The sequence below is a fragment of the Macaca nemestrina genome, chromosome 11, assembly GCF_043159975.1.
Source record: "Macaca nemestrina isolate mMacNem1 chromosome 11, mMacNem.hap1, whole genome shotgun sequence".
NCBI classification, from domain to species: domain Eukaryota; kingdom Metazoa; phylum Chordata; class Mammalia; order Primates; family Cercopithecidae; genus Macaca; species Macaca nemestrina.
Window position 1 is genome coordinate 111,072,074 of NC_092135.1, and position 25,813 is coordinate 111,097,886.

At 34.9% G+C, this 25,813-nt stretch overlaps 1 protein-coding gene across 14 annotated transcripts in view; it reads right to left on the reverse strand.

Moving 5' to 3' along the window:
- Positions 1 to 25,813, reverse strand: part of LOC105481149 (IKAROS family zinc finger 2) — a 151,227-nt gene that overhangs the window by 74,966 nt on the left and 50,448 nt on the right. Inside the window, exon 2 of one of the 14 annotated variants that reach the window (XM_011740498.2) lies at positions 22,511 to 22,660. The exons of 12 other annotated variants lie outside the window; for them this stretch is intronic. Coding sequence is in view for 1 of the 2 variants with exons in the window: in XM_071073327.1 (XP_070929428.1) it covers positions 22,350 to 22,383 (34 nt within the window). In the remaining variant the exon portion in view is untranslated. One more of the 14 variants, XM_071073327.1, reaches the window with a different exon arrangement.

Below are 25,813 nucleotides of genomic sequence, written 5' to 3' on the forward strand. Positions count from 1 at the left end.
GGGGAAAGTTTTCTAAAAGCTAATCCCTGCTTTAGAGAAACAATGTATTGGCACATGCTGTATGTATTTATGTTCATTAGCAAATTGGCCATTGCAATACTTAAAATTAGGGTATCAGCTGAAATATTAGGTTGACACCAAAGTAACTGTGGTTTTTGCCATTAATATTTAAAATGAACCAGGAAATAAATACAAATTCCAAGTACTTTCAAGTTATACTCAGTAGAAAAAATATATATCTTATCCTATATTCGCGCTCCCCCAATGTGGATGTTGTCATAATGTCACTAGTAGAAGTTTATTTTTTAAAGTGACACAGTTTGCTCCAAATGTCGCCTAAATAAATATTATCAACTCTCATTTGAGAATCTGAATACAAGTATTAATTTTCTGAGGTCACACAGAAGTTTTCTTTTAATGAAACTAGTATCCTCAAAGTAAACATTTGATTAATTTTTCATTAATTGATACATACTGACATAATAACCATTAAGTAGTTTATATTAAACACAACCAGTGTATTTTAACCATGTTCGTTTGGGTGAGAAATGAAGATAAAACATTTTCATATGACCTCTATCTTGATATAATTCAAGCACTGACATACAAACTAAAGAATACGGAAAGAAGATTTTTTTATTTTTCTCTGCCTAGGAATAATATTATCAAAGAACTCATAAAATAATCATAAGCAAATACTAAGAATACACCACCACCAGACTTTATCAAATTTAGGTTAACGGCACACAGCAAAAAGCAGAGCAGATAAGGCATCACAGAAATTCATATACATATTTAAAACACAGACACGTTAATGACTATGTTTTTAAATCACTATTTATAAAAAAAAAAATGTTTTCACAATGCTTTCCTACATATCATTTAAACTATAACTGGATTTTTTTTAAACAGGCAGGGAAAAAAGTGAAGGGATGTAAGCTTCATGAAATCCCATTACAAAAGTAATAATTTTTTGTTATTATTACAAAAGCAATAATACAACTAGGGATGAAGTCATATGCACCATCACTAATTTTCCACTAGAAAAAGAAACTAGAAAACTCTTTTTATAGAAATTCCATTTATTCTAAAACACTGAAACAAAACTACTATATAATCTCATTTTCTACAATAATAAACACAAAATTCCTAAATATGTAATATAAACAAGAGAAGAATAAGACAGAGAACAATTCAAACACAAATAATGTATAGTAGGCATAGAATCCTAACACAAAAATTAAACATGGTGGTTTGCAATACAGCTATACTGATATAACATCTATCGATCTATCTTCAGCATTTGTACTTTATTTAAATTAAATGAAATATGTATGTGAAGTGCTTTTTAACTCTAAAATTAAATTCATATATTAACTGCTGGTTATTATAATATTTTTGGAATTAAATGTTTAATATATAAACAGGAATAAACAAGATACTGTCACTTACCTATACTTAATACCATGGAATAATTATTTATCTTCAACTATTTAGGATAAATTATTTGGAAGCTTGAGAGATGTCCCACTTCCAAATTCTACATCCAAATTCTACAATTCACTATTAAGAAATAAAAGTATATGAACTTAGTGAATCAGAAGACATGCAACTAACATATAAATCATTTCAAGGAAAATTTTGGTTTCCTCGGAATAAAAGATTGTTACACATGGGTACAAATTTACCTAAAGGACTGTAGAGTATCTTTATGCAAGCTGCTTAATAATTATATAAATATCCATCTTATATACATGAGATTCACTGAATCTGGTATAGAGAACGCTTATTTTAAGGACTTTGTAGTGACTTAATTCTCCATTTACAGAATTCCAACACCGAATGAATATGATAATGTGAACAAATAAGTGTATTAATGTGTCACTTGTTTATATCAGTGGTTCTTAAAATGTATCCATGAAAAGCATAAGTGTTATATATACTAAATTGTATTATTCCATAGCTCAAGTAAAATAATACTGGTCTTTTTTCCATCACAGAAATATGAATTTCTTGAACTTTCTGTATTTAAATTTTCTCTACTAATTTATATTAAACCACTGCCATGAACTCTTATCTATAGTGAATGCTGTCAATCAACAAAATGAATGAAAATAGTAAATAAGTATGAACTACAAAAATGGGAAACAATCTAACATCTTTGTCAATTTGTTTTTAAAATTTTTTTAACTGACCTTTGGGCTTCCAGTTCTGATTTTATTCTATATACTCATTTTTTAAAATCATGTTCACACTAGTTTGGAAGATAAAATTCTATCTATATTTCTCTCTGAAATCTATAATCTATAAAACAAGTGGGTTAGATTAGAAGATTTCATATTCCTTTCCATCTTAAGAGCTTTACAATCCTACTAAGGATCCCACTGATAAACCTACATATTCCTGTATCCTCAGCTCCTCAAATGGAAACAGATTGTGTGTCCTTCAAAAAAAAAAAACAATTCATGAATGCAAAGATTTATGTTTTGCTATACTATTTTAGAAGGGTAGAGAAAATTGGCTGAACTTGCTAAGAAAACTTAAAATTGTAGACAGTAATATTTTATCTTCTGTTGAAAATGTTAAAAATTATACTTTCTATTTTTAATAAACATTTTTTCTTCCCTTTACTTAATATTAAATTAGATCTCAACTCACAAGAACAACTACTATATTCTTTCCAGAAACAAAATCTGTATCCTACAGAGATTACGAGAAACTCTTTTCTTTATGAGTTATATTATAATGTAACTCATACTTAAATAGTTCTATTTAGTTCAGAGTGTTTTCAAATCTTCCATCTCAATAGATCTTCACACTAGAATATGAAGTAGGTGCCATTATTATCCCCAGCAAACCTACAAGAAAACTGAATCCCAGAAAACTCAATTGATTTGAGCAAAATCACACAGCTAGTAAGTAAGTTGAAGAGTTGGGCTTACGTTTTGTTTTTTGCTTTGCCTTCTAAATACTGTGTTTCTTCATCCCTTTGAAAAGTGAGTGCAGAGGGGTAATTTTACATTTTAGTGAAATAGAGTGAGTAGCTACCTAATTTTGACAGTTCTCATTTATCCGTCTCTTTAGCATGGACGGACCAGATGAACAGCCCACCATATAGAACGAAATCCTGCTGTCATTTCCTGCCAAACCAAAGTCATTCTTCTCTCCCATGTTAACCAACTGTGTTCACAACCAAACTGCTCTCTGAGTTTTCTGTTTCCAGACTTATGAGAAACAATAGCTGCATGGTGAGTACTAACTTCTGATATGTCAGGTTGACATGACAGTAGTACTAGCCCATCATTGTGAAGTTAAATCTATTGAAAAATAAACCTTGAATACAGCATTTGCTGTTGCTGCTATATGTTGCTGTTGTCGAATTTTCTTTTTGTTATTGTTGAGGGAGAAGGGGGAGAAGGTCTATAAAGAATAGTCTTGGTTGGGTGTCGTGGCTCATGCCTATAGTCCCAACAGTTTGGGAGGCTGAGGTGGGTAGATCACTTGAGCCCAGTGGTTTAAGACCACACTGGGCAACATAGTGGGATCCCATCTATACAAAAAATTTAAAACGTAGCCAGGTATGGTGGTGTATGTCTGTAGTCCCAACTACTCGGGGGACTGGGATAGGAGTATTGCTTCAGCCCAGGAGTTCAAGGCTGGAGTGAGCCATGATTGTGCCACTGTACTCAAGCCTAGGTAACACAGTGAGAGGGAAGGGAAGGGAGGGGAAGGGAAGAAGGGAAGGGAAGGGAAGAGAAGGGAAGGGAAGAGAAGGGAAGGGAAGGGAGAGAAAGGAGGGAAGGGAAGGGAAGGGAAAAGAAAGAAGGAAGGGAAAGAGAGAGAGAGAGAGACAGAAAGAAACAAAGAAAGAAAAAGAAAGAAAGAAAGAAAGAAAGAAAGAAAGAAAGAAAGAAAGAAAGAAAGAAAGAAAGAAAGAAAGAAAGAAAGAAAGAAAGAAAGAAAGAAAGAGGAGGAGAAGGAGAAGGAAGGAAGGAAGGAAGGAAGGAAGGAAGGAAGGAAGGAAGGAAGGAAGGAAGGAAGGAAGGAGAAAGGAGAGAGAGGCAGAGAGAGAGAGAGACAGAGAGAGAGAGAACAGAAAAGAAAAGAAAAAAAGAAAATATTTCCATCTATAAACCATCACCATAAATTTCTCGTATACTACCAAGAGAGAAAGCTTGTATTGTCCCACCACAGTTGGGCAGGATACATTTGCCAGCCCAAGTAAAAATATGATTAAAAGAGGCAAAGCTTGTTATCTCCTGATTTTTACTTTCTCTATTTTTTCCTAGCAGCAACTTCCATTTTTCCCAAAGTGCTACCCACCTTAAGGCATCTAATTAGTGCCCATTGTTTTTCCACCCTCCAATTTGATGCCCAGCTTTCTATGACATACCCTAAATGAACAACACTTTGTATTTGGTTTTGTATCACCTGCCACAACTAAAATTTACTTTTCACTTCTCCTATCACCTGGAACCCTGCCAAAAGCTTTTTAAGAAACCAATCACCTAATCTGATAAACTGCTAAGCAATATTTAGCAAGAAATTTAACTAACACTTAAAAACACATGTACCCAATTCCAGTTCCCACAACTTACAACTACAAAGTTCAAAGGAACAAAAGAAATAAAAATACTCTCTTAGGAGAAAAAGAGATAAGCTTGAGCTTCTATTTACCCTGAAGTGTATATTTTAAAAATCTATATAGAGATAGATAGATATGGATATCCTGTCATATTCTGTTATAATGTGATAATATAGAAAGGGAGATTCTTTTGCCCACCCATAATTTACAAATACTCTATCAGTGAACTTCTAAAGTTGGAAATTACTTTAAAATAATTTGGGAGGGAAAGTATTTTGGGATATGGCTAAAAAATATTGACTAGAATTGATAACTATTAAAGCTCATTGATGGAGGCACAAAGATTTATTAAACATCTACTTCTCTATATATTCAATTTTCAACATCAAAGGAAAGAAAAAAAGAGGAGAACAAATCAATCAATGAATGAGGGAGCAAAAGTTACATAACTGCAACTATTATAATTCAGAAAACTTTGAAAATGGTTGAAATAGAAAATAAGTGAAAAAACCCTCTAATGTATGACAGTAAGAGACATGGGTAAAATGCAAGTGATTAAGACTAGTTCAAAATAAATGAGAACTAAATGTTCAGAAAAGACTTTTAAACATTTTCTTACATCTAGTAAATTTTGATGTATCTAATGAATATTTTTAAAGGAACAACATTAATTTTTAAATCATTGACAAATTTAAGATAAAGGACATGGGCTAGTCATGGCAAGAAATGGTTTAATGATACCACACATATCACTGACTCAAAATCCTAACTAATTCTAATAGGCTTGACAATTGTAACACATATGGAAGGGGAAAAAAAGACTATTTACTAAGCTACTTTTCTAATCCATTTAATAAGGGATGAAATGTTTGGCACCATCTTGACCTATTGTTAAATTAGTCCTAATCATTAAATACCCCTTTCAAAAAGAAAAAAAAATTGGTGTTAGGTTGAGTTTTTTTTAGTATAAATCTATTACAATTAATAAAAAAGCAATTAGAGTTTCTATTTATATGTCCAACATATATTAAGTTAGGTCGGTGAAGGCCTAGAGTCTAGAAAGGTGAGTAACGCAGAACCCTTGCCCATGAGGCTCAAGTGGAGACACACCAGGCCTGGGAAAAGTACAGGAGGTAGTTCAGAAAGACTTACAGCATATAGAGCTGGCCAGTGGTTATTCCAGCAACCAACAAACTGGAACATGGCCCAAAGGTACACTGAAATCAGGATATTAGCCAGAATGGAAGAAAAAAAAAAAAAAAAAAAGAACAGGTATGTGAGTATGTCATTAGTAGATTCAATTAAATCCAATATCTATAACATCCTCAAAGTAGATGCAGGACAGGTGATTGGCAATGACCCAAAACAAAGTCACAGAAGTAATTCACTCTTTTAAACATTTATTGAACTACAAAGAGCTCAAAGTCCAACATAGACAGAAAGTCAACGAATAATGAGAATATGGCATGATGAGTGCACTAATAGATGTGTGGACTCAGGTGTAAAGAGAAGATATCAAAGAAGTTTGGATAGGTTGGGGAAGGTTTCTCAAAGAAGATGACTGAATTACACCTTGAAACATGAAGAGGACTTCACCAGTCACGCTTGGTGGGAAGATATCCCAGAAGAGGGAGTAACAAGTGCAAATGCAATGGAGAATGAAAAATGGAGTTATCATCAGGTGCCAGTCATGGGGAAAGTGGGTTTCCAGGGCAAGAAACTCAAGACTCTGAGAGCAAACCATAAACTCATGCCCTGAGGAACTGAGGTACCAAGGTCAGACCAGAACTGACATTAAATGCGACTGTGTACTAAACCAGTGAGCTACCACACCACTCCTAATATCCTCTGGGGGTAGGGTCCAGAACCTGAGTCCATTAACGATATTCAGCTATAAAGGTCAGAGGTCTGGCTGCAAAGTTAGGCAGGTCTTTAAATATATTTTAATAAGAACTAAACTAGTTATATTTTAATAAGAACTTTACAGACCTAAAGAAAGGTCTCTGAAGAGCAAGTGGGATTCATGATCAAGTTAAAGGCAAGTGAGGCTGACTACAAGTTACCCAACAGTGATGAAAAATCTAGGATTTTGATAACATGTCAAACAGAAATTTTTCTAGTTTTGTTCTATACAGTGTTATGTGCTATATGTTAAAACAGTTTTTCACGAAATCAAGCAGCAATAAATGTATACTGAAGGCTTACAATAGAAAAATTATTGTGCTAAGTTTGGGGAATAAAAATAATGATAAAGAATGATCCTCACTCTCAAGAAGTTTACAGCCAAATCAAGGAAATAAAACAGCTATCTAGAAATATGAGCAAATATACAAGGTACAGCAAATGTTAATAGGTCTCTTCTTTTATATGCCAATGTACTTTTTACTAGCTTATCCTGTGATGTTATATTCATGCAAGAAATGGTAAGATTTATAATGATAAAAACATAGGTAAAAGGAAGAAAAGGCCCATTTACACAAAAGAATCTGGGCTAATGTTGGCAATGAAGCAAACCCTCTGACTAAGTCAACTTTAAAACTCTAAGTTTGTTGGATTTGGAACTTAACACATATATAGTCAATATCCCATATCATTCAAATTACTCAAGACACTCAGTATACAGAATATGAAGAAATATTTAGATCATCTGAACTTGCCTATTATGAAGCAAGGGTTAAAAATAATCTTCTTCAAAGTTTGATGAGTGTGTGAGTAAGAAACACCTGCTGTCAACTCCATACAGATGGCAAAAGGACTCATAAATTTCACTGACAATTCTTTTAAATGGGGTTTCAGCTAATTAACTCATTACATCCATAAACACTGGGGACATTTCACTACTTTTGACAGTTCAAGTTTTCCTTCTAAAATATGTTTGCAAAATATAATTTCAGAGGAGAAATTTTGTTTTGCTTTGCAGGGTTTTTAACAATTCATTTAGAGGTCCAGAAAAGCATTTTATATTTCTTCTACTTCATATGTCTGCTTATTTGATGGTAATTTTATACCTCTGAGACAATAAAATGACTTTTTAAACCTTCAGTTAAAATGAGCCATATAGTTGAAAAGTCTATTAAAAACTATAGCCAGAAAGTAAGACGCACTAAAATTAAACACTAAGTAATGAAAACACTCTGTTTTTACAATGTTTGAAGTTCAAATAGCTTCTATAAGTTCTAGCGCAGGCATCCCCAAACCCCAGGCGAGGGACCAGTAGGAACCAGTAGGAAACTGGCCACACAGCAGGAGGTGAGCTCCATCTGTTTTTACAGCAAGCACTTCCCATCTCTCATACTACTGCCTGAGCTCTGCCTCCTATCAGATCAGCTGCAGCATTAGGGCATTCGATTCTCATAGGACGGCGAACCTTTTTTTTTTTTAATTTTATTTTTTGAGACAGAGTTTCACTCTTGTTGCCTAGGCTGGAGTACAATGGCGCAATCTCGGCTCACCACTACTCACCACAACCTCTGCCTCCCGGGTTCAAGCAATTCTCCTGCCTCAGCCTCCCAAGTAGCTGGGATTACAGACATGCGCCACCACACCAGGCTAACTTTTTTTTTTTTTTGTATTTTTAGTAGAGACAGCATTTCTCCATGTTGGTCAGGCTGGTCTCGAACTCCCAACCTCAGGTGATCCGCCCACCTCAGCCTCCCAAAGTACTAGGATTACAAGTGTGGGCTACTGCGCCCGGCCTAGGATGGCGAACCTTATTGTGAACTGCACATGCCAGGGATCTAGGTTGCGTGCTCCTTATGAGAATCTAAAGCCTGATGATCTGTTACTGTCTCCCATCACCCCCAGACTATCTGGGACTATCTAGTTGCAGGAAAACAAGCTCAGGACTCTACTGATTCTACATTATGATGAGTTATAGAATTACTTCATATATATAACAATGTAATAATAATAGAAATAAAGTGCACAATATATGTAATGTGCTTGAATCATCCCAAAACCATCCCCCACCAATCCCCAGGCTGTGGAAAAATTGTCTTTCACGAAACCAGTACCTGGTGCCAAAAAGGTTAGGGATAGAATACAGATTATTTAGAGTAAGTCAGGCCTCAGTTTAAATATCCAAACTGACACTTGTTACCTACGAATTATTCAAGTACACCTGTCTAATCTACAGTAAAGTGAGCATATGATGTGGAATTCAACCACCTTGATTTTGCATCCCAAACCTGTCACTTACCAGGTGTATACCACAGAGCATATTAGTCAGCCTCAGTTTCCCTAGAATGCTTCCCTGGCTTAGAAAATTGAGATAATAACTTTCTAGGGATGCTTTAAGGAGTAAATTATATAGAGTATATGAAAGTACCTCACACAGTACCTAAGGTACTGTGTGCATATAGGGATAAGTACATATAGGGATACTCAATAAATAATAGTTCTGTTCCTCACTCCAAAAGATTTTCCTAAACTACAGTTTACTCACAGCAATATTAATTTCATTCTTATGGCCAGTGTTAGAAGAGTGCTTAGTAATCATTTTTATTATGGCTTGGGGGTAAGGAAATGAACATATATGAAATCTTAACAGAAGTAACAAAGTCTACATAAAGATTTTTGGAAAAAATCATTAAATGATAAAATATATCTATGTCACTCTAAAAAAGAAATTGAAAAAAAAAAAAAAAAGGTTCCTTCAACTCTCCCTTTCTTATTTTCTGTTACTACTAAGTCCCAGTATCAGGTGATGAGCATTATCTTCAGGCCTTTTACACACAAAAAAATATTATCAGGCCTTCTCTAATCTGAAAGAATACAATAACATTAAATCCTGTTGAAGTTGTATTTTATAAACTTTACAGCCCTTCCCTGTTTCCCCATCACATACATACAAGTCTCTTTGCTTATGTAGTATCCCTTTGCATTGGATGTCCTCATTTGTCCTCATTTTCTAGCTTTCATGATTCAAGGTCCAGCTTCAATGTGATTTCCTAAAAGAATATCCCTTTCTGACCAATTTTGGTGAAATTAATGGCTCCTAACAGAATAGTGAACCTACACTGCAAATATAATTTAACTGCTGCTTCTATTACACTGTACACTATGATCTAAGAACAATCTTACTCATCTCTGCATTCCAGGCACTTAACACAGTGGCTGGCACACAATAATGTTCAAAAAATGTTTACAGAATCAAGCTGAATTCTTTCCCAAGTCATCTTTCTCTTTTAAAACACTTAGAAACACTTGGAAACAGATGACGTTAAAAGCAATTTTTAGTAAGCATTTTTAAAATCGAAAGGTGAGCTCCTTCTTTTATTAAAATGCACTAAAGAGTAACTATATATTTTTCAAATTATGTATGTTTTTAAACAAAAAGCCTTTTGGACATATGTTCTTATTATGAGACAAATTTGCCAGCAAGGCAAGTGACAGTATTGATATCTTAGGGCTTCTATATTAACATACCAACACTAAATATATTAACATATTTCAATGTGATTCATTTAAACGTGGCTTTGTTTAAAAATCTAGTTAGGGCTTTATTCACTGTGATCTTATTCCAGAAACTATAAAGTTTTATTTATAAATGCAGTAAAATTAGAGTTTATTCATCAACTCATGAGAGTCGGCAGTGCTGGTTTCACCATGGTGTAATAAAAGAATGAGAGAGCGGATATCTACTCAGCAAAGGTGTTGCAGCATTAATGATAGGGAAACTGACCTGAGAAAAACACCTGAAACCCATAACATAATCTGTAGAATGAAGGAGGCAACATGATGTTGGGTCAGCCTGCCAGACAATACATGCACTCTATTTAAGAACTATTGTATCCTGCTGTATAACCTCTTCATGTTTTGCTATACATACAGAAGAGCAGTTCTCTTTTCTCAATTATCCTTAAGGAGGTTGCAGCCTTGTTAATGATAGGTGTCAAGATCTCCAAAAGAGATGGACTTTACTCACTGGAAAATGTTGAGACTTTCCGGGATCACTCTGGCCAAGTTCTTAAACTTGAGAAGGTGGTGATTAAAAGTTAGCAAGTGGTTCTGTAGTGGTGAGACGTGGGGTAAAGAATAATTCCTAACCCAAACTGAGGGCAACACCAAATGCCAACTTCACCAAATTAAAGAACACAAAACTGCGTAGGATAGGAATCATTATTCCACTCAAAACAGAAATCATTTGGACTTAGAAAAAAAACTTTTGAATTTTCACCTAAACACTGTACTAGTGAACCTTATGTTCGGCAATATTCAACAATACTTCTTAGCATTTAAATATAACTCCATGTGAGCATGTAGAATCCAGGGAAAGAATCTTTGGAATGCTGTAACTGTTTTGAATAGTTCATATCCTGCAAATACCTACATCCAAAAAGAAAAAAAGGGTTGGAAGAAAACTGCAAATGTTACTAATTTACCAGTACTAAACACCCCCAAAATATAGTTTTAACAATGCAAAATAATATATGATATGATGTATGATTTACAAAAAACAAACTAAAATAAGCTCTAAATTTCTGTGGACAAGATGAATGTGTGTGGCTGAAGGGAAGCAAAAGCGATCCTGATCTCATGGTATTAAGGTAGCTCAGGTGAGTATGGTTATTTTTCACACATAAACACTAGCCAGGAAGCTCACCTTTACTGCATATCCCTAAAGATGTCCAGAGATTGCTAGGCTTCCTCAGCAGTGACTACAGGGACTAGGAACTCTTTCAGAGAGACCCTCTACTCTCCAGCCTCCAAACAGTCAGGCACCAGTCAAGCAGCCCCTGGCTGTGCTCAAGCAAAGAATTTTAGGAATGGGGAAAGGAATGGCATATTCCCTAGAGAGGTTAGTGTGGAATGGGAGTGGAGGGGGGAGGAAAAGAGGGCACCCTTCACATCCCTGTCAATCAACTATTATTAACTATTATGCTGATGGAATGGAATCTAACTTTATACTAGCTAAGACTGGCTTTCCTCCAGGTTCAACACTATTGCCAAAAAACAGACTGTGGTTTTATTAAGTGATCTGGCCTTTGCTCCATAAAGATCTCTCTGTTACTCTCTGTTAATGCAATAGGGAGAGTATCAATATAATATTCTCTAATATATATTTACTCTGTTCTGAATAAAACCTTCCACAGTACCAGTACGCTTAAAGTGGTAATCTTAGGTTTTGAAACAAAAGGTAGGGGAAGTCAAATCAGTGGAAAACCTGAGCAAATCAAAGGTCTTGATATGCAATGTATAGTAAAATTGACCCAAGCAGAGCAGAGAAAAAAATGCTAATTTAAATACTGTCTGTTGCTGTATTTGACTCATTATTTCTGTGGGAACTTTGATTTGCATAAAGGCATGGCAAATCTTAAGAGGCAGCAAATACTCATGTCACTAATCACACGTGTAATTCAGAAAGTTCCTCACATGTACGCATAAAATTCAAAATCCTGATTTTAATACTTTGTAGTTCTGAGGATGAAAATGCAACTCGTTTAAAAAGAAAAAGTTGTTTTATTTACATTAGTGTGTGGGTATATACACACTGCACATGTGAAATGACTATCCATTACTAATTATTAATTTATATCCTATCTCATTCCAAAGCTGATATTTAAAATCAGCTTTAAAAATAATGTTCCTGGCCGGGCACAGTGGCTCACACCTGTAATCTCAGCACTTTGAGAGGTAGGGGGATCATTTGAGGTCAGGAGTTTGAGACCAGCCTGGCCAACACGGTGAAACCCCCTCTTCACTAAAAACATAGAAACATAAAAATTAGCCAGGCATGGTGACGGGCGGCTGTAATCAAACTACTTGGGAATCTGAGGCAGGAGAATAGCTTGAACCCAGAAGGCTGAAGTTGCAGTGAGCTGAGATTGCACCACTGCACTCCAGACTGGGCAACAGAGCGAGACACCGTCTCAAAAATAAATAAATAAATAAATAAAGTTCATTTTACGAAAATTAATAACAATAACTGAAGATATTTATTAGGTGCTAATTACTTGCCAAGAATTACATCGAGTTTCACAAACATTATCTAATGTTACCTTCAAAGAACCCAGTGAAATAAGTAATATATCCCCACCTATAAGTGAGGACACTAAGTCTTAAAAAACTGTTTGGCAGCTTTGGTTCTCTGCTGCATTTTAAGGGAAACCATAATTGCACTACACTGCAGGAGCATCCTGGCTCTCGAATCCTTTGGCTAAGACATTTTGATTAAGACTCATCTTCATTTGAGATTCTAGGAATGAATCTCAAGCTTCACCTGTTCAAAACAGAGCTCTTCACTTCCCCAAGTCCTCTCCTGCCCCAAATCAGTGACATCACTATTCACCAGGCTACTTAAGCCAAACACTAGCAGTCACTCCTTAGACCTCTTTTTCCCTCACATGCTACTTCCAATCCATCAGCAAGTCCAACAGGCTCCACTTACAAAAGACATTTGGCCACTTCTCACCATCCCCACTGCTCCTGCTCTAGTTTAGTTGGATCCACCACCATCTTTCACACAGATCACTTTCACGCAGACCTTCTCACTTCAGCACAGGCCTCTTCACTTCCGCGCAGGTCTCCTCACAGGCCAGCTTGCTTGCAGTCCTCTCTCTTTGTCCACTCTCCACATAGGACCCAGATAATTTTTGAAATATATGATTACCCCCTACGGATCTCTCCCCTCTTTCAGACCACTATAACCAAACCAAACTGGTAGTCTTGTTGTTCCTCAAGTACACCAAATATGCAAAGTTTTACAATTCCCAATAATGATTCTAACTAGAAAATCTACTGCTTTTGTAATAGAACATTTTTGGCTGACAGATCATGGGCCAAAAATTTAACCTCTACTCTCCAGCCCTAATCTGGTTTGCAACCATGTATATGCATGGCAACCCTTATTCCGTTAGGGGGAGAAGGAGGAGGAAATTGAACTCAGGGTTAGTAAAAGGTAAGTATAGAGAGAAAAGTAGAGCCTAGCATCTGTTCTTCATTGGACTCCTTGCCTGAGATTAAATGCTTATAGTAAAGGAATGACAGCTGAAAAATGATAGAACTAAAATGAAATTCTGGAAAAGAGACTATGACCAGAAACCGATCAAGAGACTCTTCCTGATACTCTGGGCACTAGCAGAGCTTCTTTAAGGCCCAGACAATATAACATCACACACAGCTGGGCAGAGACCTCCTGCCAAAATACCCAGAAGCCACATGTGGCATCCTTGACACAAGCACTGGTTTTCTCCTGATAGGGAGTAACAACAAAGGGTCTTTGCCAATGGACTTCCTGAACTGTAGATGCAAACATTTGGGAACTAGGGGAGAAATGGGGGCAGTGTGTGCTAGTGACAGCTGAGAGAATGGTTTCTGGACATATGTGAGGTGACAGTGGATTCCTAGAGGGTCACAGGAACATGGTGAAGAAGGTGAATTTATATGAATCAGGCCAGTGGGGCCAGTAGTAGAGAGTCAGAACCATCTCAGTCTGCTCACTAAAGTATATGTGTCTTTATGCAGAAGTCAAGGCTGGTAAGGTCTGTAAACATCTTGGTTCTGCCTTTAGGTTAAGTCCAATTTCTTTTGCTTTTCCCCTAATATTTCTAAAGGAAACTAAACAAACATGGTCTTTTCCGTCACTAACTCCAGGTTCATTTACTTTGGCATTCACATTTCTATCTGATGCTTTGGCTATACACAGACAGACAGAAGATAATTATACAATAAGATGGTTTTATATCATACTCTATTTTCACCAAAAAATAAGTCAATTTAAAAACTAGGGTTCTTTAAAAATTGCAGATGTAATGAATTAAGGTAAGATAAAGTTATAGTACAGTAGGGTGAGCCCTTAATCTATTGTGACTAGTGTCCTTACAAAAAGGGAAAGTTTAGACAAAGACATACATACGGGGTGAATGCTGTGAACATGAAGGCAAAGATGAGGGTGATGCAGCTACAAGCCAGGAACACCAAGGAATATCAGCAGCCATCAGTAGCCAGGGAAGAGGCATATAGCAGATTCTCCCTCACAGCCCTCACATGAAACCAATACTGCTTACACCTTAATCTCGGACTTCCAGCCTCCAGAACTGTGAGGCCATTGATTTTTGTTGTTTAAGCCATCCAGTCTGTGGTAGTTTGTTACAGCAAACCCAGGAAGTTAATATAGGCTCAGATGAGATATATTTTGGGGACCAGAAAGGAGATGCAGAAGGGATCGGGACACTACAGCAAGAACATTTTGAAGTGCTTCAGAGGAAAGGAAAGGTGCCAGAGTACCAGAGACAGGCTAATTTTATGATTTTTAAAGGCAAAGGATGAGAATTTTGCAAATATAAGATAAATAAGCTTACAATGAACCCATTAAAATTGGAAGGCAAGTGTTTGTATAACAACTTTTTAAAAAGTATGATCCAATATGGGTTCGCTAAAAATAATATTTTTATTGTTGATGGAATTATTAAACTGGTAGTTTAAAAATGTGGACTTTGTTCATTATGAACTTAATTCCAAATTTGAAGAAAGCTCTCAAGTGTTCTTGAGGTCAATATGGAGAAATATGTAGGAAATAATATGAGAGGTACATTTATAACAGGTTGAACAACCACACCCAAAGTGTATTGATTAATGAAAAGATGTTAACATGAAAACAGATCTCAAGTTGTGTGCCACAGGGCTACTTTAACAAGATTGAAAAGAAACTTGCAAGGCATGTTTATCAAACCTGTGCATGACACACAGCTGACAAGGATACCTGATCCCCTCAATGGCTGAGTTTTGATTCCAGAAATCATCTGTCTAAAGAAAGAAGGAATTAGAGATGTTAACCAAGAGAAAAACAACAGGGAAAGGTAGATATGAGATCAAGACTGGACTTATGGAAGATGTGGGACCAAAGCAGCTTATGCAAAAAAGATATGAGATCTTATAAAAGAAAGAATATTCTATTTCTCTGTGTAACTGTCACTCTAGTGCTAATATATTTTACTTAATTATTGCTGGTCCTCTCCATGGCCACTAGCTTCCCCATTTCTTCCCTTACATTTTCCAATCCACTCTGTGAAAGACAGTATAAGCTATGTGTGTGCGTGTGTGTGTGTGTGTGTGTGTGTGTGTTTGTGTACACATACTATTTTTATTTATTATTTATTTTTTTATTTTTAGTTTATTATATTTTTATTTATTTACCTATTTTATTTATTATACTAGTATATGTATATATACACATACTAATTTTGAGACAGGGTCTCACTCTGTTGCCCAGACTGCAGTGTAGTAGCACAATCAAGGCTCACTGCAGCCTTGATTTCCTGGGCATAAGTGATCTTCCCACCCCAGTCTCCTGAGTAGCTGGGACCACAGGTGCACACCACCACACCTAGCTAATTTAAAATAATTATTTTGTAGAGATGGGATCTCCCTATGTTGCCCAGACTGGTTTTGCACTTCAGGACTAAAGCAATTCTCCTGCCTTGGCCTTCCCAAAATACTGAGATTACAGTGTGAGCCACTGTTCCTGGCCTCTAAGCTCTCTTTTATAAACTGTAACCATAATAACCTCCTCTACCATTTCAATGTACAATTATGGTCATATTTAAACTTTTACTTCAAATATAGCTGGCTAGAGTTCTCACTTTCCCCAGAACTTCAGTCTACATACCATGCCATGCAGAGAGTTGGTAAGCCATAATTAATCTGCTACTCACAAGGCTAATGGTCTTTTATCACCTAGCAATGTTAGTCCCCCCTGTGATGGTACCATCCCACCGCCCTGTTCAAGCTACAGTGATGATCCTATTTCCTTTAGTGCCCAGCTCTGTCAAGGGTGCTCTACTTCCGTGTTTGCAACTACCATTACCAGCTTTTCTTCCCTAAGGTACTAACTACACTAATGACAGCACATACATAATTTTCTATCATCAGCCCCATCAGTTCAAAAGGGCTTCTCTTGAATCTTGGTTGCCAGGTGGGGTCCCCTTTTTGTCCTCAATGTAACTTCATTTCAGGAATCTCATTGCCCTTTCCAGAGACTGGGATTGAGTCAGTGCCACACAGCTCTATGTCAACAGAGACTAGATATTAGTTCTTTCTCTCCCAGAAGGCACTGGGCATCTTGTGTAAACTGATCTCCTCCCCAGGAACCAGCTTTACAGAGCAGAATACAAGTGCATTCTCAGGGAGTGGCAGATTTTTATTAATGAAGTCAGAAAGTTTTCTGCTCTATGACAATGATTGTGTACCTGCTCTGTATTTGCTTAACTAAGAAAGTTATTCAAGTAATACAGAAGATGAGCATTTCTAGATTTAAATATCTGCTCTTCTTCCCACCCAACACCTAAAAAAATCATAAATCAAATTCTACCAAGTCAGTGTTCAACACTATTTCAATAGTTGTTTGTTGCTTTTAGGATAAAAATCCAAACTTCTTCCCCAAAGCCTCAAAAAACAAAAATGTATATAACATGGCTCCTTCTCACCTCTCCAGCTCCATCATGAGCCACTCCATCTCCCTCTATAGTAGGCTCACAGGCCGTCTTTCAGTTCTTTGGTGAACATATTATAAAAGCCAACTTTCTCCTGCTGTAGGGCCTTTGCACATATACACTGGTCTCGCATACTCTACTGCTACCTGAGTAGCCCCCTCCTTACCTCCTCTATAGTTTACATTTCACTTACTCTAAATCGTCAATATAAACTAAGGACCTGATGTTCTTTTTAATTATAATGTCCTATTATTTTTATTTTGCAGCATCTAATATAAATTATTACACACTTATATATGTTCTTACATTTTTAATGCCTTCTTTCACACTGTAAGCTCTATAAGGACAGAGCCTTGTCTGTTTTGTTCACTGCTGTAGAGCAAGCTTAGTGCCTGACCCAAAATAAGCCTCAAGAAATATTTTATCAGATAACTGAAGGAATAACTAGAAATACCCAATAACAGAACCACTAGCTTTATTGTCTTGGAAGAAATCTTCATTGTAAATCACATGTTTTGCACAAAGGTTTCTAAGTTGGGAAGAAAGATGAACTACATGGCCTTGAACTTTCCAGTTCTGGAACTAATACATTGTAAGACATAAGCTGCCATGTGGATTCTAAGAAGAGAAGGTCATTCTTATTTGGGAAGTTAGTAAAAGTTTCAAGGAGGAATTACTTGAAATATAATCGAGATATAACTTACAGGAAATGTTTGATTTGAAACTGTACAAGATAGAGAACTTCAGAGACGTGACCATGCGAAAAGGGAAACATAAAAAGGTAAATGAGAACATCTTGTGTGAGAAGGTAAACCTGAGTTCATCTGAGAAAGATATGGATTAACAAGTTAAGCAAACATGGTAAAGTGAGTTGATTAAAAAGTTTGAACTGGGTTCAAATTTCCATCTCTTGGGGGAGTGATAAAATTCGGGAGATTCATCTGGCTATGCTGAATATGTCAGATGGATAAGTAGATAGGGATAAAGAGTAACTAAGGGGCTACCAATCTACCATAACAGCTATGAAGCCTGGAGTAAAGATAGGGTGATATCTACGTATTTAACAATTCTATAAATTGGCACACAGCAGAGAGGCTGAAGTTCCCACAAGCAACAGCAGGAGAGAGCTGGCAAGAGAATACCATAGCTTCAGGGGCCCATGTAAGTACTATTTGCTGGTGTGCCAGCACTGACACCAGGGTACCATCTTTCCTGGAAGAATCTGAGACCCCCCCTAGCCTGGTAGAGAACATCCATAGGCACACTGAGGCTGAGATGCATGGGCTGGGACACAGGCTGGTTAGCCAGTTGACAGCATATTAAGCAGGGTACCCACAAAGCTCTTGGGATGGAGTATAGGTGCTCAATGGACTTGAGGAAAAGTCTCTTTCTCAAACCTATACAAAAGTATTTTAATATTTTAGCAACCTGTATAATTATATATGTAAGTGCTGGGTGAATATCAGCCGGGTAAAGAAAGGCTAGATAAGATGTGGACCAGCAAGAGGAGAGAGGACAGAATCAAATCAAAAGAAATCTTAAAGGAAAAAGAACAAGATACCAGATGACAGACTATGAGAAACAAAGAATATTAAGTAATCTGATTCCAAGATTTCAAGTCTAAAGAACCATATAGGGGACAGTGTTATATTAATAACAGACATTAGGTATTTTGGAAACAGAATAAATTTGAGTGAAGTGGTATATGAGAATTATGAGTTTTTAAATTATTGAGTTGAAAATGTTATTTGTAATTGTTCATAAACATCCATAAAGACAACTAAAAGTACAAACCTTACGTTCAGATCTGAACTCAAAGTTACAGACTTTGGGGAAAACTATGCAAATATCAGTGTAAATGTGATAATAATAGATAAACTCTTTAAGTAAGTGAACATTAAAATGAATGCTGAATAAATGTGCATATAGATAGCTTTCTTTTAGGATAAAGTAAATTAAAATTGACCAAAACATATCATTAAATTAAAAATTAGAATGTTGTAAAATATACTAAATAAAACATTTTTAAATATCCAAGATTCATCTTAAAACGTCATCCCCAAACTGGAGTGCATATTAGACTCTTCGGGTAACTTTTAACATCATACTGGTGCTTGACCAATTAGATGGGAATCACTGAATTAAAATAGTCTGTACAATGAACATATGTAAAGTCAAATCTCTTAGAAAAAAATTTGAATAATCTTCAATGAAGAGGTTTAAAAAATAAATATTTATCTAGACACTGAAAAGAGTTTAAACATAGAAGAATCAAAAATTTAAAACCATGCATATGTTATTTAACCACAGGTATACCATAAACATTTTAAAGATTAAAATATGTTTTTGTAAAAATCAGTATGTCTTTCAAATTTTTTAAATCTAGTTTTACTAAAGTCTCTTATGGTAGAAATGTGTGTTAATGAAAAGTTGAACAAATTAACATTTCCATTTATGCTAAGAAGCACACTTCACTATTTCACTAGATCTAAAGAAAAATAAGTTATTAAGTATTTCTACAGAAGCAAACCTAGGGGAAAATTCCTAATTTGGTGTTTCCAGCTCATCTAAGGATATTGTTTCTATCTCCTAAAGGGGTAATTATAGATATTTGAAATAAAATTTAAATAGTATGGCTTGGAGAAAAAAATTCCCATTTGTAGTATCTTTAACAGTAATTGATAGTCATAAGGAACCCATGTCTGGGTTACGGTAACCACTAAATATTATACAGCTTATGAGAAGGTAAGCCAGAAGATATGTCCAAAAGAGCCTAGAAGAGGTACTAGAGAAGAGGGTATAGCTGAAGTCTCAATAAAATAGCACCCATTCACTAAGGATATGTTACCTGACCAAGAGAGCATCATACTCTAAACTTGATGCGAATTTCACATGAAAGAAACTTGATAGCCAGAGAATCAATACAAAATACTGACTCTAAAAATGTCTTAGAATGTCTAAGAATAGCAAATCAAGCATGGCCCGACCAAAATAAAGCTGCTAACTATATGTAAAAACTTTGTTTTCTATTCTTTTTCTGATTATGAAAGTAACAATGCCTCAGTATATAAAAACAGGTATTTACAGAGATATTTAAACCAGTACCGAAACCTACCCCTAGTTTTAACATTTTAGCATGTTTCTTTTCCAAAAAAGTTGAGATTTTATCTATCGATAAACAAATAATGTATGGACATATATATAATACACTATAAACTATTTATCTCTCTATAATAACATACCATGAAGCATTTCCATGTCATGAAGAAATTCTTCATCAGCATAATTTTTAAGACTATATATACTTCAACTTATGGAATAACCATGATTTACCTAAGCACTGTACCGAAAGTAATTTCCAATAATACCACTCCAGTGTCCACTTTTGTGGATAAACCTGTCTGTATTTCTAATAGGTTTCTTAAAATTGAAGTCTTAAAGAAGGCATTATCAGGTGAAAAGAGAAGGCAAGCTATATAAAACTGCCATCCAAAATGAGGTGTCAATTTAAACTTGCATAAGCACTGTGTAAAAACAACATTACCAATGTAATCAATAAAACCAATACAATGTTATTGATGTTAAACAATCTTAGTAGTTTTCATCATTTATAATATGGTGAGTAAAATGTGGTATTTTATTATTTTAAACTGCATTTCATTAATTGAAAGTTGGGATGAACATTTCTTCTATTTTCTTATTTTTAAAGCATTTTAAAGATGAATTTGTTGTGTTAATTATTAATTACTGAGATTACAAAAGTTTTTTTGAAAAATGCCAATTTAAAATCAATTATTGAAAGACTAAACTATTATTGTCTATATTTTTAAAGACCAAGAGATAATACATCAAATATGCAGTAAAATCAAGGCTAATGGCATGCAGTTTAATGAGATAATTAATTAGCTTTTTATGCTAATTAGTACAACTGGGAATCATTCTAGTTAACTATGGTGATTTTTTAAAATATGCAGCAGTTGGAAAATTTGGATTTATAATAATATAAATTGATATAAAATATTTCAAAATGTTTTAATAATCATAGCTAAAGAATTAAAAACTTCTATGTCTGTCATAATTGAAAAATAAATAAAAATAAAACTCAACACCATTAAGCAAACAGTTACACTGTATAACTTGTATAACATTTTACCAAATATCTCTCTCTGGGCTACTTTTTCCCCATATTTCTTGATGACATACATTTAAAATCCTAACATTCGTTCCTGATTTCATATTTTAAAGTATTCAGAAACCTTCACATTTAGCCTTTATGTGCAGCAGATGAGTTATTCAAATGACTTTTAAGATCAATCATACCCTTGAGATTCTATGACTTATAAAATATAATTAAACTTAATTAATAACTCTTTAAGTACTGACTTCGTCATATATAAGCAGAAATTGTGACTCCTACATTAGAGGTGATTGTATCATAGAACCTGATACATAGCACACAGAAGTGTTCAATAAATGCCATTCCCTTTCCCCTAACTTCCAGCTCACCCCCTCTGCTCTCTATCAATATGTACTTGTCGACAAATCAAATTTTTATTTGTAATTAAAAGGTGAAAAAATATAATTACCTATTTACAATATCTATTGTCAAACATCCTTACCTTAAATTAATGGTTGAATGTAATCTGGCAAGGAACAGAAGTATATCAAAGGACCTTCTAATTCTACATTTTTGAAAAAGACCCTATAAATTAGAGGAAACTTTTTATAAAGGTGATTAACAGTTAATATGAATTAATCAACCTCAAAAAAATCAGAGAAGTTAGGTCAGTGATATCATTCTATATCCATGACTCTAGACCTTCACTGTACATCAGAATTATCTGGGGAAATTAATAAATCATTATAAATGCCTGAGCCCTACCCCTATTTTTATTAAATTGGTATGGGATGGGGTAAAGATATCAGTATTTTTTAAACATATCCAGATGGTTCTAATGTGTAGCCAAAGTTGAGAACCACCGTTCTACATATTGAGAAGAAATAAACTACAGAGTAGAGTGACTTGCAAAATGAGACTAGAATCCAACTTTCCAATTTTAGGACTTATAAGAAAATCTCCTCCTGGAATCAAAAGAGGTTTGAATATGTATTATATAATATGAAGATATTTAAACATATTGAGGTACTCATGACATTTAATTGGCATTCAACCTTACACAAAATGATGATAGTCAACAAATGATCACCCTTACTACTGCCATAAATGATCCTTCCATCACACCACCTTAATTTCAAAAGTAACATTTCTTTGCTCCTGAATCTGAAGAAAACAAAAAATATCTCAAAGTCTAACATAATTACTTTGCAATTACCTTTTGCCATACATAAATAGAAAGAAGTCCTCATAACTAATCTTCTCTACATAAAAATGAACAGACAGCAGAAAAAATATATAGGAATAGAATCACTGCCTTAGGTGATGGGCAGAGAGTTTCCAAAGCAAAGCATTCTCTCACTCTGTCCCGGTTAAAACCTGTTTGTCTGGGGATTGGCTCAGCTGCTCCAGTTCCAGCTTCCCGGCCTTCCAAGGTGCTGACGTGACCTCAGTTGTCACTCTGCTGGAGCTGGATCCAACTAACAAAATCCAACACATGCAAGCACTTGTTTCTCCATTATCCAGTGCCTTCAAGGGCAGAAGAGAATCAGGGAGTCAGTCACCTCTTTTAATCTTGCCCTTGATAGTTTTTATCCTCAATCCTTAAACACGTCCAAAGGTAATTAGGCAGATGAATATCAATGATCAGCAATCAAATGGACCAAATGAAGAAAACAAGATATAAATTCAGTTAAATATTAGCTAGTTGATTTACAGAATTTTACAGAAGTGAAGCATCTAGTAAACTGAGTTTACTCATATACTGATGAAGATCTGAAGAGGGAAGCTACATGACAAAAGTCAGCCTCCTCCTCCCACCCTCCTTTCTTTTATAAAGATAACTGAAGAGACTGAAGAAGGAAACAAATATTGTAAATATTACTGTAAGATGCAAATATCATAGACATGCTTCCTGAAAGTTGAATATCTATGTACACATGAAGAGTAGAGAGATGCCATTTAACAATCACATCTCATCTGCTTTTTTTGAAAAGGGATTCTATCTTATAAGCTGTATCAAGTGGAACTTGAACATGTTATCCTTAAATTTTTGTGCTCATCAACAATTTGTGGTAACAGACTCTGAGATCAAGAGCAACGTACGTGATGAAGCCTCATCTTACTCCCTATACCAACTCAGCACTGAAGATTTGCATGCTTGAGCTTTCCTCTTCTAGCTCTAACTAATTCCTGATATACAGCGTGGTACACAGCTTTACCTACAAGCACAGAACAACATTCTTTACCCAGTACATGTTATTACCTCCTCATCGAAAAGAAAAAAAAGTGAAGCACAAGATGTGTAATCATATTACGAACAAAAGCATGTTTTAATGTTAGCTTTTTTAGTTAGCTCAGTGACCATCAGCACATTTTTAACCTCTCTGACCCTTAGCTCGGTATCTCTAAAATGAGGGTAATATGGAACCTATCCCGTTGTGCTTTTAGAGGATTAAATAAGATAAAAGACACCCTATTGCACATTGTAAGCACTTAATAAATGATAGCTATTACTAGGTATATGAGTAAAGGCTCTACTGCTTTAGACTCATTAAAGAATTGGCTTTCATTTTCATTTAAGGTTACTTTATAAAAATTATATGGTTACCTACATAAGTTACTAATATAAGTGGGTTTTAGATATGTTTATATTTTAATGTATAGCATTTAAGCTAACTGACACTAAGCACATGGATAACTCTTCTAATGTCATCTAAAGTGATATTTCTTAAATGAAATATCCTTCTGTGGGAAGGACCAATTGATTTTTTAAATTTCTAATTCATCACATTCGTATAATAAAGTCAAATTTGACAAAAACAAAATATAAGCCCCCAATTTGTATTACTCTATCAAACTTCTGTGACGGTTTTAAGCATTTACTCAACTTCTATATTTAATTTCAAGGCAGACTGGTAACAAATGCTTTCCGGCCTACAGACTGCATATGAAGTAGGACTGTTATAAAGAATACTTGATTTTAAGAATGATGGATATGGACTGTTTTATAATAAAACAAACTAAAATTTAAAACCAAAAATCCTTATTAATGGTGTTTCACTTACATGAATCTCAATTCAAAGTAGGTATGAATTTTTAAAAATAGTAAAATTGCCAAAATACCATAGGGGCCCCTTGGTGAAAGCCACGTATTTAACATACTGTCTTAAAAGGCTATTTAATACAACCACTGAATTCTAACTTAATGTTGATTTAATACAAAGCATTACTGTGCAATAGTCACTAAATAAACTATGAAAAACAACCAATTAAAGTAACCTTACAGGTTTACACTTAAATTTTTTAATGAAGTTCCTCACACTAATCTAACTACCATATACTTAGGAACACTTGTCAACTTTAACAGTACTTGTTGCTACTCTAGGTAGTATTTCTTTTTAAAGGCCAGGTACTTGTATAAAGAAAAGTCCCAATATTATAAATCCAACAAAGTCAATAATACATTAAAATGTTTAGTTTGCTGTTTTTCTTACAGAACAGATAATACTTTCTAGGTATTTACTTTTCTAGTGCTTTAAGATTTCAACACAACGTTTTTTCAGTTTTGGCATAATGAAAATTAATAATACAGATCCTACCTGCACAGTTGAACCCTATTTGGGCTGCCATGGTAGAGAGAGAGAGAGAGAGAGCAAAAGAGAGGAAGAGAGGAAGAGAGAGAGAGAGAGACATCCCTTTATTGATTAAACAAAATCCCCTATTTTCCCTACACCTAGGAGAAAAAATATTATCATGAAACAAAGTGAGATGGACAAACAACATTCTTATGTCTATAATGTTAAAATTTGGTTTACTAGTAAATTACTTCATATCTTTCAAGCCTGCTTTAAAAAAAATCTCAGAAACCATAAAAATGTTTTCATTAGTTATTTAAAACACTAGACTAGGTAGTGACTAAGATTTGAGAAGAAGATAAGAGGCAGTCTCTAAACCAGCATTACTCATTATTTCTCCAACCGGGAAAATTTTTTTCTTCTTTCAGAGGTCAAATTAAAACTACCTTTACCTATGGTTATCTAGAAAAGGAATCAGAATTAAAATAGAATAGATAGGTTCACTGTAGTCTACCTAAAGACAACACTAGGAAAGAATTATAATATATAAATTTCCTTCACATTGAGGTTTTTCTGGCAACTGACACTACCTACTATTAAGATAATTCTGAGATAACAAAAAAAAAAAATTAGTTCAAATGAAGCAAATTCTCACCTAGGCTCAAAATTAAATTTATATTTGATTTTTAAAAGCAATTATTAAAAATGTTTATGTCCACAAAGGAAAGCATGACCCTAACGTCTTATAACGATCAGCTATCAAATGAATAATCCAGCACCTTTAAGAGTATTTTTAATCAGTCTCTGTATTCCATCATACATGAAATATAGTACAGCTTGTTCCATGTTTGGTCCAAGATGCTAATGATAGTAGCTGTGGCAATCAAATCAGTAGCACAAATGATAGTACGTTCACACCTAGAGTGCAAAGAAACATTCTTTCTTACCACTTTATTCTCACTTTAGCTCTGTCTAAAGGACAGGAGATAATGTCATTCCTCCCATAACAAATAAACCTGCCATTTCAGATAACTGATCCATGACAGGTTACTAGTATTCAAAACTGGCACTTAGAACATTGTCACCATGCAAGCAAACAGGAAGC